At 33.2% G+C, this 15124-nt stretch overlaps 1 protein-coding gene across 3 annotated transcripts in view; it reads left to right on the forward strand.

Annotated features, from left to right (window-relative positions):
• The window catches only part of ADGRG6 (adhesion G protein-coupled receptor G6), a 107623-nt gene that overhangs the window by 56503 nt on the left and 35996 nt on the right, over positions 1-15124 (forward strand). For 2 of the 3 annotated variants that reach the window (XM_088141562.1, XM_088141566.1), the window contains exons 6-9: positions 10156-10241; positions 11885-11937; positions 12022-12081; positions 14355-14491. In XM_088141562.1, coding sequence (XP_087997688.1) covers positions 10156-10241; positions 11885-11937; positions 12022-12081; positions 14355-14491 — 336 coding nt within the window. Of the gene's footprint in view, positions 1-3530; positions 6564-10155; positions 10242-11884; positions 11938-12021; positions 12082-14354; positions 14492-15124 lie in introns of all 3 variants that reach the window. The other variant, XM_088141559.1, reaches the window with a different exon arrangement.

A 15124-nucleotide genomic window follows, 5' to 3' on the forward strand; every position in this document is an offset into this window, starting at 1 on the left:
ACAAGTATTTAAAGTCTACATATTTTGCACTGTTTCTTCTCCCTTTTCCCAGAAGAAAAAATATTTTTATAGGCTTACAGATAGACATTTGAGTAACCAATCTGAAAATTAAAGGGATTAGCTGCTCTCTTCATGCCATAATCTTTTGACTGAGTCACTCTGAAGGTTTATTTAAATTGAAAATGTATCTCTACTGGCAGGTGGAATAGGCTTTTTAAAAACAGATTTTAAACAGATTTAAATGAGAATGGATAAGAATATAGCTCAGTTCCCATTACATCCTTTGAGGATTTGTTTTAATGTTTTCAAATATCTTTTAAAGAAATTATCCCAGCCAAATTTTCTGCAGTTTGGTGGGTAGATGACATTCAGGATAGACTACAGTCCCATCTACTATCATGACCCTAGGTGGAAAACAAGGAAGTATCAACTGATCTCAAATTCCCATTGTTTCCTCTAATTAAAATTTTAAGTTTTGTTCTGTTGAAATAAGGGCTGTTTCATTCTGAGCTTGCAGAAAATATGCATTATTATATATATTACATTCATGTACTTCTGTAGTTCACACTATGCATGGGGATATTTACTAAACAAACATTGCTCTATCAGCAGTGATGTTTTAGACTGAGCTGATATTTAATAATGCATTTTTTCTCAAAAGTATAGTTATACTATTTGAGGTTTTTTTTTATTAGAATATCTCCATCCGCTGATATTCTAAAAAGACAAGCATGCATCTGTTTTTGAATGTTTCCTTTGAATCATGGATGGTACTTCTCTAGTTGCCAGTACAAAAGACATCTGAAACTGAGGCAACTTGAAAATGTAATCTTGTTGTGGTCATTATGCAGGCATTAAAGGATTTAATCAGAACCTGACACAGATGGCAGATAGACACAAGGCAAATTTTATGCTATTTACAAATGCTCCTTTTTTATCATTAAGAGAAGATTATTTTGAATTTGCATACTATACTTCATTTCAGACAAATAGTCTTGCTCAGTTGACAGGTTTGATGTTAAACATGGCTCACTTGCAAACAATGTATTTAGGACTGTGATATCCTAAACACATAGTATCCTAAACTAACGAAAGGTATTATTTTGTGCAGTATACGGTGGTAAAACTATGTGAGGGTAAATTCATGTTACTTTCATCTTTTTTAAAAAAATTGCAACCATAGGTTTTAGCTAAAATTCATATAGAATTACCACAATCCGTATCAGTTCAATTCATCTCCCCTATAATTAACAACACTATTTGTCAATATTTGCATTAGTATCTTCCTTGCGGCCATTGCAAACAAAGCAACTTGTTTTGTTACACGTTTGTCTACGTTGGTCAGCAGGAAATAGTGTATGGCAATTTATGTCATTCATCAGTTCCTAATCTAGTAAAAATTGTGAGAATAGTTTTAAGCATGAATTCACCCATCCACTACTGTTAAATAGTTTGTGGAGGCCTTGTTTTGCCAAATAAGTGTTACTTTCATTTCACAGGTGATCAGATGAGACTTGTTTAAAAATATATAGCAGAACTGGAATTTGAATTGAGTCTAACACAAAAATGTGTATGTGTGTTTTATGTTATATGTAGATTCAGTAGTTTAAAAGTAGGTTCCTCTGTTTGTGTTTTCATGTTTCTATTTTGCCTGACCTTATTAACATTCATATGCCATACAAGTTCAATTCTTTTTCATCTTTGTTACCAGCTACTGTAAGTTCAACCACTCCATCACCCACTGTTACCACTAACATGCTTGATACTAACCGAACCGATAAAATAATGGATGGTAAGAAATTTAATGTTATATTTTCTTTGATATGTTACAACATCATTTTATCTTTTAAGCATACTTGCATTATATACGGGTGTCAGATTCTGTTTCAGCAAACACTGCTGAAAGGGGTTTGTGTCAAATGAATAACAATTTTGGATTATAAAAATTTCCTATATAGAAGGAAGATTTTTAAAGTTATTTTTCACATTTCTGATTTGATTATTTTATTAACCTTCAAATGCTAAAGATTTTACAAAAGCAATCTTGATGTTGTTCTCTTTAGAGTTTGTTATTTTAATACTATTGCTTAGCTTGATCCAGAGCACCCTTGGGTTACTGAAAAATAAGAATTGTTCATCTACCCCTGTTAGGGTCATTAATTCAAGTAATATCATTAAGAGCAATGCAAATTCCTTTGAAAATAATTGTTACCTTTCTCCTGAAGATAACCACGAAATATGATACCTCTCTTGGGATCCTACATATAGAATGTGAGCAACATTCAAATGACCCTGATAAAGCCAGAGTAAATTTTAAGAAACTTTATATATTTGATTGTGTCCTTCAAATAAAAACTCTCCCAGTGGCTAACAAAATTGTAGATATAAATTAGCAATAAATATATAAAATGAATGGATTGGATCCTGAGCCTTATTCTTTTGACATCCTTGAGGGGAATCTGCACAGACCCTCCATGCAACAGAAATGAGAGTGAGGAAGTGGAAAATCATCTTCAGAGTGCTGTTCCATCACTCTTGGGATGACATTCCCTCCATGCCCAGTAGAATTGCAGAATTATAAGGATTAGGGTCTGAGGAGGGAATTAAGGTTTATGTTAATACACAGATGGATAACCTACAGCCTGTGAGATGGGATCCTCACATTTCTTTTTCTAAGTTTCAGTCACCTCCTTGTTTGGGACCGAATTTTGGCCATATGCCTGACATTTAAACTAACAGAAAATAATTTAAAGTTAGATGTGGCATACATGGAATCTCTCCCCATTTTATTTTTGCAGCAAAAGCTCTGTGAAATAACTTGGACTACAAGATAGTAATGTCCCATAGTCACCCATGGTGTTATGAGTTCCATAATCAAGTAGGCCTTGAACTTAAACTCTCTACTCCCATTCCAAATTTAATTGCTATACTTTATTGGTTTAGAAGTAGAAAATATTGGAAATAACTTCATATGATGACAATATAGTAGCAAAAAAATAGTTCTAGCTTAGCTGCACAAATATTTTTAGATCACAAACCATCAGAATGTATGCCTCAGGTTGGGCTGCAGGTTGGGTTTGAGCGGACCAAGAGTGGCCTCTTAGCCAGGGTGGAGCATGAGTTGAGGTGAAATCTCCATGTGTGGAGTAAAAATAACAACATTTCACAGATGGTAGATAATATAATAGAACTTACGACCAGTAGCTCATTCAAAAAGAAGTCTCTGTCTTCATGCACAATCAATAATAAATGGTGAATAGAATAAAAGTTTGTTCAGAGTAAGAACAGGTCTGAAGTACATATCTCTGTCTCCTGTACCCACTTGGAAAACTTTGTGTCAATGAACAGTTTAAGAATAAATTGTGTAAATTTTCTTGTTTAATCTTTGCATATCAGAACTCAGTCTGTTCAGTGTAGTTCTTGCTGAAATAAGTGATTTCTTCAAAATCAGTCTGAGCTGTATTTGATGAAAAAGTAGTTTCCTTAAGTAACATTTTTCATTTATTAATTGAATGACTTATTGTATACAGACCTGCAGGAAATGAAAGGTCCTGCTACAGTGGTCTTCAGAGTCAAGAGAAATTCAGCTGACTCTTCTCAACCTATTCAACATTGGCAAGAAGACTCTAAGATAAGAGGCATCAAAAACATAGGAATTATATCAACCCCAATAGTTTGGCCTGTAAAACAGAGGCCTCTGCACACCAGTAAATTTACAACAACTGAGAGAAAAATTGCAACCAGTTATTTCATCACAATAACTCCTGAGGTCATACCATCTGCTTCTGGAGAAATTCAAGTTAATATCTTGGACCCTTTTACAGAACAAGTAAACTTAAATTATAATTCTTCCACTGAGTTTTCATACTTTAATAATGTTTCAGGGCATTCCGAGAGCTTGTTAAGTGAGAGTAGTATTTCAGAGGAAATACCAATTCTCCCACTTGATCATATCAGGAATTTAGGATTCCGTATTCAACAGAGTGGAGGTGTTGAGACAGAAGATTCTAGATCAAACTGGCTGTTTCCTTCACTGGTGAACAAGAACACTTTTTTTGAACTTACAGAAGATCCTCAGTGGATGCCATCTCCTGTTAGTTACACATTTTCTTCTGTTTATAAACACACTAACAGTTTCTTGCAGTCTTTGAGTACATGGAAGGAAAATGCAACTTACAAGAATTTTATTTCCAGAACTCCAGAAGAAAATCTTTCTTCTCTTGCTCATCAATATTCTTATACACACCCTAAGGAATTAGTTGAAGAAACAATGCTTGGCTTACTAAACAGATCACTTGACAGTTTCTACTTGCAACCCACAAAAAGAATTCTACAAGAGGATTCTCTTAGGAATGGCTTTTATATTGTAGATGATTTACAGACTACAAAATTAAGTCACATAAAAGACTATAATTCAGTTCATTTTAAAAAACAACTGTTTAAACACAGTGCAAATCCTTCTGGTTCATTACAAAACATGAAGGCCTGGTTTCCAGATGTTATGCCCAGAATCCATCCAACAGAAGTCTTCCTGTCAGTGGAATACCATACAGAACTACATTTATCAGCAGGTTTACCAAAAGCAAGAGGCAGAAATTCAGAAATTCAGCAAACTGTTTCTGCTTCATCTTTATATCAAGAAATATACAATAGAGCTTTTTTAAAAAGTGACTTATTTACTTTTAATCCTCTCACTGAGCAATTAGATAATTTAGGAGAACAGGAAGTCTCATCTCTAGAAGATGAATTTGAGCTTCCAGATAAGTTTATTTCTTACAATAATGATGTATCTTCTTTTTCACCTCTATTGGAAGATGTCAAATCAAAGTCAGAAATGATTTCTGGAGCAGGATATGTAGAAAATAATACATCTAGCAGCCCATATAATGATACTGCTTTTCTCACAATTGATCCTAGGAAGCCTAATGGTGTAAGTCTTCCAACACAATACATAAATACTTCATTTTGGACTCTGGCGCATGATCCCCTAGAATCTTCTAAGGAATCTACAGGAAGATGGTTGTCCTCGTTTAATCAATCATATTCTTCCCTAACAGAGAGAATGTCTTTTTTCATGTCCCCTACACAAATAGATGATATCACCACGCAAACAGTTCCTTCTAATAGATTGGTAGGCTATAGTGTTTCTAAATTAAATATTTTTACTTCTATATCAGAAGAGAATTTTAGTTCAGTTCTTCCAATATACTCATCAAGAATTTCAGATGTTCTCGAAAGAATATCACAATCAGCAACAAAATCAGACCCTCTGCTTAACAAAAATGGACCCATAAATGATGTTTCAGCTGTTCATGTTCCTTTAACTTCCCAGGTAATACCTTTGATTCAGCCTTCCTTGCATTTACAGATAAGTTCTTATGATATATTACAAGGAAGGTTTACTTATGATTTTAAAATTACTGCCAATTTAGCCGTGCAACAGACCATGGAGAAAATACTGGCTGACGAAGTAATAACTTTTTTTTCTTATATTGAACCATCAGCAACACCATTTTTTGAATCTTCATGTACAGAAGCTACCTGCAAAGTTTTATCGCTAAGTCCAATACATTTTAAGGAACTGACACATAATATATATGCAGAGTTACCGATTAGTCAGCTTACAAGTGCTTCTGATTATACGAACAATGCAGCGTATTCACTTACGAATAATCCTTTTTTTGAAAAACAAAATCCAGAGATATCTGATCTGTTTATAAGGACAGTGCCTTTAGAAATACTGCCTACTAATTGTCATAGAACAGTTGCACATTTTGGCAAACACTCTGCAGCTGTAATGATTTCAGGCACTTTAATTTCACAGAGTCTTCTGAATGACCTTGATCAACTTTCTCTTGATTCAGGATATTTGTGGAATGAAAAACTAGTTCAGGAACAAAGCACAATGAATGAAACATATCTTTCTGAAAATGAACATCATGATCCAAATAATTTAGAAAGCAAACACATTCTACTTCTTCAACCTGATCATGCAGAACTGTTTGGTGATATGGCTCACAGAAGTATTGGTACTAAAATAAAAGCTACTGTGTCAAAACAAGAATCAGTTGTTTGGAAAGTGCATCACAATTCTAGCAAGTCTACTGATGATCCTATTAAGGAAGGATTGTCTTCTTTAAATCCAAATGATGTTAATCTTACTGATTTTTATGATTGGACAATTTCCTCACCTTTTGAGGACTTGAAATATGAAAAAATAGTAAACTATTCTTCCCTTTTGGAACAAGCCACAGTTTCAGTAGTTACTGATGTGATAGTTCAATCTTCTTTGTTGAATGAACCTACTAAGTATTTTAATGAAAATGTATCAAACCATACAGAAACAATGGTTGGAATGATATTCCATAATAACAACTTGCAAGTTCAAAACACAGTGGATATGTCAGTTCATGAAACTGCTCTGACTAATATACTGCCAGAAGCAAATCAAAGTATTGTGCTCAAGACAACATTGACTACAAGTAGCAAATCCCTTTTGACTTATTTTTTATGTAATTCTTTCATGGACTGGGATTGCCCATGTGGACCTGAGGTCAAACACAGTATGTCAAAACATGTAGAATGACAAATGCCTCATCTGCTAGATTGTATAAATAGAGTTTAGAATTATTGGGGCTAAATTAGACTTCATGCTTAGCACTAGAAACATTAAAGCAATAGAAATTTATTAGAAATGCATTTATACCATATTAAAATGATTAAAGATCAAAGCATAGAACTTTAGTATATGATTCTAATCACTACCATTTCATTTACTAATTCAATATCTTTGAGGAGACTATTGTGACAGTCAAATGACACTGATTCTCCTATTCACTCCATGGAGATTGTTTTGTAAAAATCTAATGAAAACAAATGACTACAGATTGATCAGAAAATATGAGAAGGAAATCATGGCAAATTATCTTCTCTATATGCAGATAAATTCTGGCATCCCATTTCTCTCCATTGAGGTTCTAGATTCTTGCTTCTGAACCAGAAGATGGAATCTCTGTGTGTCTTCTTCTCTATTCTATGTCTGGCTGCACAGAAAGACATTGAATCTACTGAACTTCTGTTGTTGTTTTTACTGATTTTTCAGAATAAACAATATCCAACAAAATGAACAGGAGAAATCACTGCCTAATAATTATATTTAAATACATTTAAATAAAAACAGTTTTATTTTTTACATAGATTACTTATAAGTATTATATTATTATTAGAAGTATTTTGAAACAATGATCTTAAAAAAATGAGCATAAATTCAAAGAGGAAGTATGTTTTGAATTATTTTAATGTTGTCATTTGATAGTCTCCTGAGAGTAAAAGAAAGTTATAGTTCTTCATACTAACCTCAAGAAAACATGTTTTCACTCATTGTCCAGAAGTGGTAGATCTTTAGCTCTGCTATTTAGAGGCAGTAGAATTTTCCCATTCAACCTGATATAATGTAAACTGTATTTTCACAAAATAGATGAATAATTCCTTTCCAGGGAAATGTAAAAGAAATTTTATGTTCATAGAAAATTGGTTCACACATCACTTACAGTATAAATATGATCTTAGCAAGATCAGAGATTATTCATGTTAATCTGGTTCTACAAATACCTCAATTCATGCCAGCAATAGTGGTATATGAATGAATTTTTTTTTTTAAATCCCTAAAGTTGGGATAAATAACCACAAACATGGAAGGGAATGATGGGGTTCTGCAACCTATTTTTAAAGTTATTCAGCTCTTGTTAATGACACATTGACTCTATTATCCCATAAACAGCTTGATATTTATTAAAAAGTTCAGTATGACCAGGGAAATGCTGTACAGTAAGGGAATCTGGATTCCATATAGGTAATTCCTTCCCTAAATCATTCTTATCTAATTTAGCAGATAATCTCTGGGAATTTTCTCCTACCCCACCTGATTACCACTCAGAGCTATAAATAAGCTCTGACCTACCCTTCAGTGGGAACCAAGAAATGTTTTAAATGTGCTCCAGGTGGCAGCTGGATTTGATCCTTTGTGTGAGATACAATTGATATGACCAGTGTTAGTAAGATGGAGAAGAGGAAAGATAAGGCAAAAAGATACCAATCATTGAACTTTTGTTCATGTATATGATCCCTTACTGGACTGTATGTGGTTAACAATCAAAAGGAAGATTATAGGTTCTTCTTCAAGAACAGAACATACACCAGTGTAACTAGTAGTAGAATAATGCCATTGGTAAAATTCTGTCTCCATTGTTATCCTTTGTAATTAATAAAGAAAAATCAGGGGCTCTCCCAATATCTGGCATCTTACCTTATATCAATAAAAATATAGAAATATAGAAACTACTACTGGAGTTTAAAGAAGACATTGTGATAAAGAATGGGTTTTAAATGTAACATATAATCTGTATGATTGAATATATATGATAATAATCACTATTGTATGTTATTAAACATACAGCTCACTCATATTCAGATAAATAGCCATAAACTGTAATCACATATTTTCATGTTAACATAATTAGCTATAGGATGAAACCCAAATAACCCTGAAAAGAAAGGTAACAGCATTCTATTCATGTAAATCCTGATTAAATATGAAGCAACTGAAGTGGTCACTTTTACTCTTAATGCAAAGATTTCCACAGAGCTCCAATATGTATGTTAAGATAATGTCTATAATAATATTAAAATATTTCCAGTTTGAGCCACTGAGCATTTTATTTGGCATAGTCCTATCAAAGAAGTACTGCATATATCTCAAGATAAGCCAACCCGCATTTTTCATACTTTTTGTTAAAAATTCAAAGGTCTGTTTTTCTGCAAATGGGCTTGTCCATGAGTATATATGGTATATACAGGTACCTTAAAATAGTATTTCTGTATATACTTGCAGATAAGCCCGTCTGCGGATAAGCCAAATACAATTTTTGGAGTGTATTTTGGCACCTAAAATCCTTGGTTTATCTGTGAGTATATACTGTAGTCCATGCTCACAGCCATAAAAAGACCTCAAGAAGTTGTCTGTTGTTTGGCTCACACTTTCAAGTCTTTCCACTTTGGGTATGCATTTGATTTGGCTAAAGCCTGAATTCTATGCAAAACTGATATTAATTTTCATTCTTCATTAGTCATTCTATTTCCCCTTTTTTCAGATTCTTGTCCAAGCAGTTGAGCGTCAGCTAGCTGAGTAACTTAACAATTGATTTATTTTATAGAATAGTTGACTATATATTTATTTTATAGAATAGTCTTGCCTTCTGCCTCAGCCCCAACATTGAGCTCCACCAGCTCAGGAAGAGTTTCTTATATAGATTAATACACCCTTAAGCTATAAGTTTGAAATATATATACATATATACTATGGTGAAGAATATATATATATATTCACCATAGTAGCTATTACTATAAGAAATTGCATATCAAGACACTTGAGCACATTTTTAAAAAGAGTTTTAAAGGAGTTTAACTCAAAAACATATGTGCTGATTTCTATAAAATTGAATGCAATCTATTCACAATAATATGGTTTTCTTGAAAACTTCATCTCATTATACTGAAAAAACAAGAAACGCATAATCATTTTTGCTTTTCCCATTGTACACCATGAGAAAGCCGAGTTTTCCAAAGTTTTCCAAATCCCATTTCTGATGTGCAGAACCAAATTAGATCAGGTTATCACTGGAGGAACTCAAGGCGCATGAGATTACTTCTGGAGCTTCTGATCTTGCCTTCAGATCAGATTAGCTGTTCTCTGCATACCCCTAATTTCTACTGAGAAAGATCAGTAGAATATTGATCAGAAGATTGGGCCGATATTAATAAAACATTGTCAAATAACAGCAAATATTTTAAAATCATTAGCCTTCCTAGAACAAAGGATCAATACTTACAATAATAAAAACTATTTAGCTATTGTAAAATAGTGACCTTTCTGTATGTTTTTCTATTATGAAAAATCAAGATGCACATGCATTTTTTAAAAAAAGTGAAATAAATTGGTAACAACAATTATTATTAAAACCTAAAGGCAGTTTTAAAAGCATTATCAGCATCATGGCTTTATCCCACGTTTGATTATACTTCTTGGTAAGAATTTTACAGTTTAGTATAAAATAAGAGCCATAACTCTGACATTTACATTGTTTTTGTAATGCCTAGGTAGATTATACTACAGAATTGACCTTACTGTCTACAAAGTCAAAGAAGATGCCGAGCCAAACATTCAGGATATAATTAGAGAATGGGTAAGTTAGGCTACTTTGCAAACCTCTCTAGATACATTTTAAGTGTGCTTTTGAAGATGTTACTTTAAAGACATATTTTTTAAAAATGTTAATTTAAAAGTGTGATCTTTAAGATTTTATTTTTAAAAAGCACCATTCAGAACTTTTAATTTCTAGATTATTTGTTCAATCTTATGTTCTGTATATCTCAAATACTGCTTTTTATTCTGATCTTTTAAAATGTATAGTTAATTATAATCTTAGAGCGTGTCCAGTGGACATGTGAGACACATTAGAGATCATTGTAATCTTGCTTGCGCTACCGTAATTGTAAGCATGCGTTTCATTTACACCAGGGTGGGCTGTGTATGAATTCCCTGAACCCTCCTTTTTCAACTCTCAGAGCCCTTCAAGATCACATCACTAAAATTCAGTTATAAAATTCATAAACTTAGATCGCAATGATTTTTGGCTGGAAGAAATAAGTTAGACTGGAAGAAGATGAGTGTGGTTTTAAAATTGGAGGAAGAAACATCAATAACTTGCATTATGCTGATGGCACTACTTTGAGAGCTGAAAATGCAACTAATCTGGAAGATCTAGTAATGAAGGTCAAGGACATCAAAGTGAAAAAAATGGGGCTAAAATTAAATAGAAAGAAGACCAAACTAATGACAAGAAGTATAATAATCAGCCTGAACGTTAGAACTCATGATCTCCCAGTTTCTAAACAGGTGTCTTAACCAGTACCCCAAAGTGGCTCTCTCTTTTGTCACGTTTAGTTTACTTTATTCACCACAATCTATATCAGTTTTCTTTTACTGTATAACCACAAACTTTTTGTTGGTGGTGGTGGTGATATAGTTTTTTGTATTTCACTGTTAATAAATGTTTTTCAAAGGGTTGCCAACTGTTAAGGACAAATGGAATCTGGATTAGTAATGTCTGAAGGTTATAAATTCCCCAGTAGTGCCATTGCAACATCATTTGAGTAAGACCCAGCTAAGCCTTCCGCATACAGATTTTCTTCTCAAATTTAAATTTCTGTCACTACTTTGATTAATAACAAATCACTTCCATTATTATGTTATCTAAATCCAGCTTCATGTCTCATGTGTCTTCTAGATCTAAGGTGAATTTAGTGCTTTACATTGGTAGTGAAGATATAGATCAGATAGTGAACATTCTCACCAAGGAATATTGCCACATCCTTTAGAATTCTTGATTGCCTGCAGTTAATCTTGTTGGATTTCCCTAGCATGTTGCTCTGTGCCTTATTTTAAAGACTATTTTTTTCTATAATTAACTCAAGAGAAAATATGATAAAGAACAAAAGAAAATGTATGAAGTAGTTTATGGGTGAGTAGAAGCAAGGGCAGAGAGGTATAGTGAATGATGCTGATTTTAGCTTCCCCTAGCCTTTCCCATCCCCCACCCAAAAAAATGTTCTACAATTTCGGCTTACTATTTCTTACTCTTTTTCTGCCCTTTGCGTAACAACATGAAAGGGAACAGCATGATTGGTGTGGGGGTGATGGTAATAATGATAATTTTATGAAAATAAACTCCTCTGAGAGAGTTTTCATACAAGAACAGAATGCAAAAATTAACAATTGCAGCAATTTTATGCATTTTAACATTTGCATTGTTTTCCTATTTTCCAGTTAATTCAAACCATGGGAGATTGGAATTACACTGTCTGTGTGGTTAGGATAAGGTAGGTACTTGATAGGATAGAAAGAAAATATGCTCTCTTCTGCAGAAGACACTTTTCTAAAAAATATGTCTTTTGTTTTTATAGTGTTCAACTAAATACAGTAAAAAATGGATCAAGAGAAAAGAGAAATGTTGGTCATCAAAGGTAAAATTGTAAGAAATTCTTGTTACAAAAGCTCTGAAATAATTTAAGCAGTTTTGTTATATTTATCAAATGCTAATATAATTGCTTGGGTTTATATCTGTCAAGTAATTTTGCATGGTAGTAACATGAGACTTATTTCCCAAGACTTCATTTCAAGCTATTCTTCAATTACTTGCTTAAAGGTGAATGAAGTGGAAAGAGCCAATGTTATGATTCCTTCTCTGAGCGCTCACTTGCTGGGAAAGATAAAAACAAAGTTTTTATCCAGTAGTTCCATTTATGAAAGTTGTCAAGTTGATGCATGAATTTTACAAGGACCCTACTGGATGCTTCCTGAACATTGTACACATATACATCAGCATCATACAGCCAGCGGGCATTATATTCTTCATGGAACCAGCATATAACCAGAAACATATTCTCCATTATGACATCACATGCTTCTGGGGAAATGTGAATAAATAACTACAATAATATGAATCTGCCACAAGACTTCATTTTTCCCTGCAAAAATCCAACAGTTACCCCACTGGAACCAGTTTCAAAATCATTTGTTTTCTCAAAGACAAGACCGAACTACTCAAACTAGAGTTATGGAAGAGCTGTCACAGAATATTAAATACTGGAATGGCTTGATGAGTGGCTTGTTCATCTTACATCACTTAGTAATTTCCATTAAAGTGATCAAAAGCGCTTAATGTTCAGAATGCATTAATCATACCCCAGTGATAGATGTATGTTTGCCAGCTCCTGAGCCATATGGTGTTTTTGCACCTGGAGCAGCATAAAAAGATCTCTGGACAACAGTAAACTGACAACACATTGTTAATATATTATTAACTTTTTAATAAACGCAGTGTTTTCTCAGTTGTTACTGTAGTGACATGTCTAATTTTTCCATCTCAGTAGTTCTGTTTCCCAATTAAATGACATCTATTGAAAAGCAGAGTTCAGAGAGAATAGTTTTTAAAATGATCATAGCTTGCACTGGATTCTTTTTCTTTTTTTAATCTCTACATTTGCAATCAGTAACTGATGCCATGCCATTTTTGACATCACAGTAATGCCACATATTTCTGTTCCTGCTGCTGCTGCTGTTTTCCCCTGAAAGATCGTACAGATCCTAGGTGTAGCCATATGACCAAGACTAGGTCACATGGGTAAGAGATGTATTATGAAGGGCTCCCTTTTTCCTGTATGTGAATTCCCCATTTTATTTTGCAAATGGCTTTGTTGCCTTTGATGTCATTTACCAGCTCAAACACGCGCTTGCTGAACATTCTTACTACAAGGAATGGCCGTTCTCATAACAAATTAACAGCAAATCCAATCCAACAAAACCATCTGTCACATTTAACAGTCTACTGAAGGACAATTTCCTAAAACTGCATTTTTAAAGAATATAATGCTAAATGGAAAAGCAGGAAGAATTAGTATTTTCATGTAATAAAATCAGTAGCTCTGTTTTATGGTGCAAAATTACATATTACTTTTATGTGCTTTGATATTGACTGTTTTATCTGATCACTAAAACAAGCTAAAACAAGCAATAAACTATGATTTGTTGGCTTTCATTGACCCTAATTAATATTAGTTGTTCCACTGATTCTAGTTCAGATTTTTCGTATTTATGTACAGGGTTTGTTGTTTAGATTTGATTTTTAATGGATTATTTATTTAACTATTTATTGGGGGGATTTTTAATTGTTGTTGGGGTTTCTGATTTTAATTGTGAGCCGCCCAGAGTCACCCATTGGGGGAAGATGGGCAGCATACAAATTTAATAATAAATAAATAAAATTAAGTATAGTTTGTCCAGATTTTAAAAGAGGAAGTAGAAATTTCAAGTCTTCTTTGTGGTTCCCATGTGTTCCCCTGGGAAGAAGGGGTAAGGGGAATTCATGAGACCAAGACATACTTGAGGTTATTTAAGTAAAGCTAAAGTATGTATTTATGTTATGTTCAGGTTACTCAGTGGAGCATCTGAACTCCATATGATTTTTAGGAATTTCCTTTTCTTCTATATTAAATTACTTCTTTTGGAAAGACTTTTCATTATTAGCTGTGATATCACAGGAAAAAAACTCATAAGAATAAAACAGGATATTCAAATATGACATATGCAAATTGACCTTTTTTTAGCTCTTGCATGTTGGTGAGTCCCTTAATGGGACTGATTAAGTAATTAATTTTGTGGATTATATTAAAAATATTGTGATCATACTTAAATGTCTTATTATTAGACTTTTTCTCATTCAGCAATTCTTTTGCAGTTTTGAGGTCCGTGCACTTTTAGCTTACAATTCTACCAACAATGTAAGTTTAGAAGAGCAAACAATTAAGAAGAAACTCCTAAGCAGTAATATCACAGACGGCTTGAGACTCCATGAAGTGAAAGTTCATTCAGTTGGTAAGGGCAAAATTTCTGTCTTTGCTGTATTCTCATTGTTCTGTGCTTTGTAAATATTATTATTGTTATCATCATCATCATTATCAGTGTATAAGAACAATATGTTTTAACCAATAAGTGTAATGCTTTAGGGAATTAACTATTCTAAATTGACCAAGTAAGCAGAAGACATTAAAGTAGTGAAGTCAGTTGCAACATATGAGAAATAAAAATTAATAGGTTTACTAGTTCTGTTCATAGTTTGAAAATAATCTAGACGTGCTTCAGACCTTGCACAACCACGAGCACAGCAACTTTCTGCTGTTGATTCACTCACAGTTGTCATTTTTCAGGTTTATGTGCAAGTCTGAAAAAAATGCCATTATTTTAAGAATCATATTTAAGACATGCACCTTTAATGCTTTAATGAATATTAGAGGATTGATGTACTGGCATGAGATCCAAAACACTTCTTCCAAATTATTTTCAAAGCATCCACTTTCTGGATGTTAAACATTTGATTCTTCCAGTTCACTTTTAACCTAGCAGCCTGGTAGAAATAAATGACATAGGAACAAAACAATGAGAAAACTGAGGCTTCTTGAAGCCATTTGCATTTGTTCCTTCACAAACTAAAAGAATGAGTAGAGATTG

This window comes from Python bivittatus, unplaced genomic scaffold, assembly GCF_059951505.1.
Source record: "Python bivittatus isolate LINGU-HERP-01145 unplaced genomic scaffold, Pbiv_v1 ctg000020_np1212, whole genome shotgun sequence".
NCBI lineage: Eukaryota > Metazoa > Chordata > Lepidosauria > Squamata > Pythonidae > Python > Python bivittatus.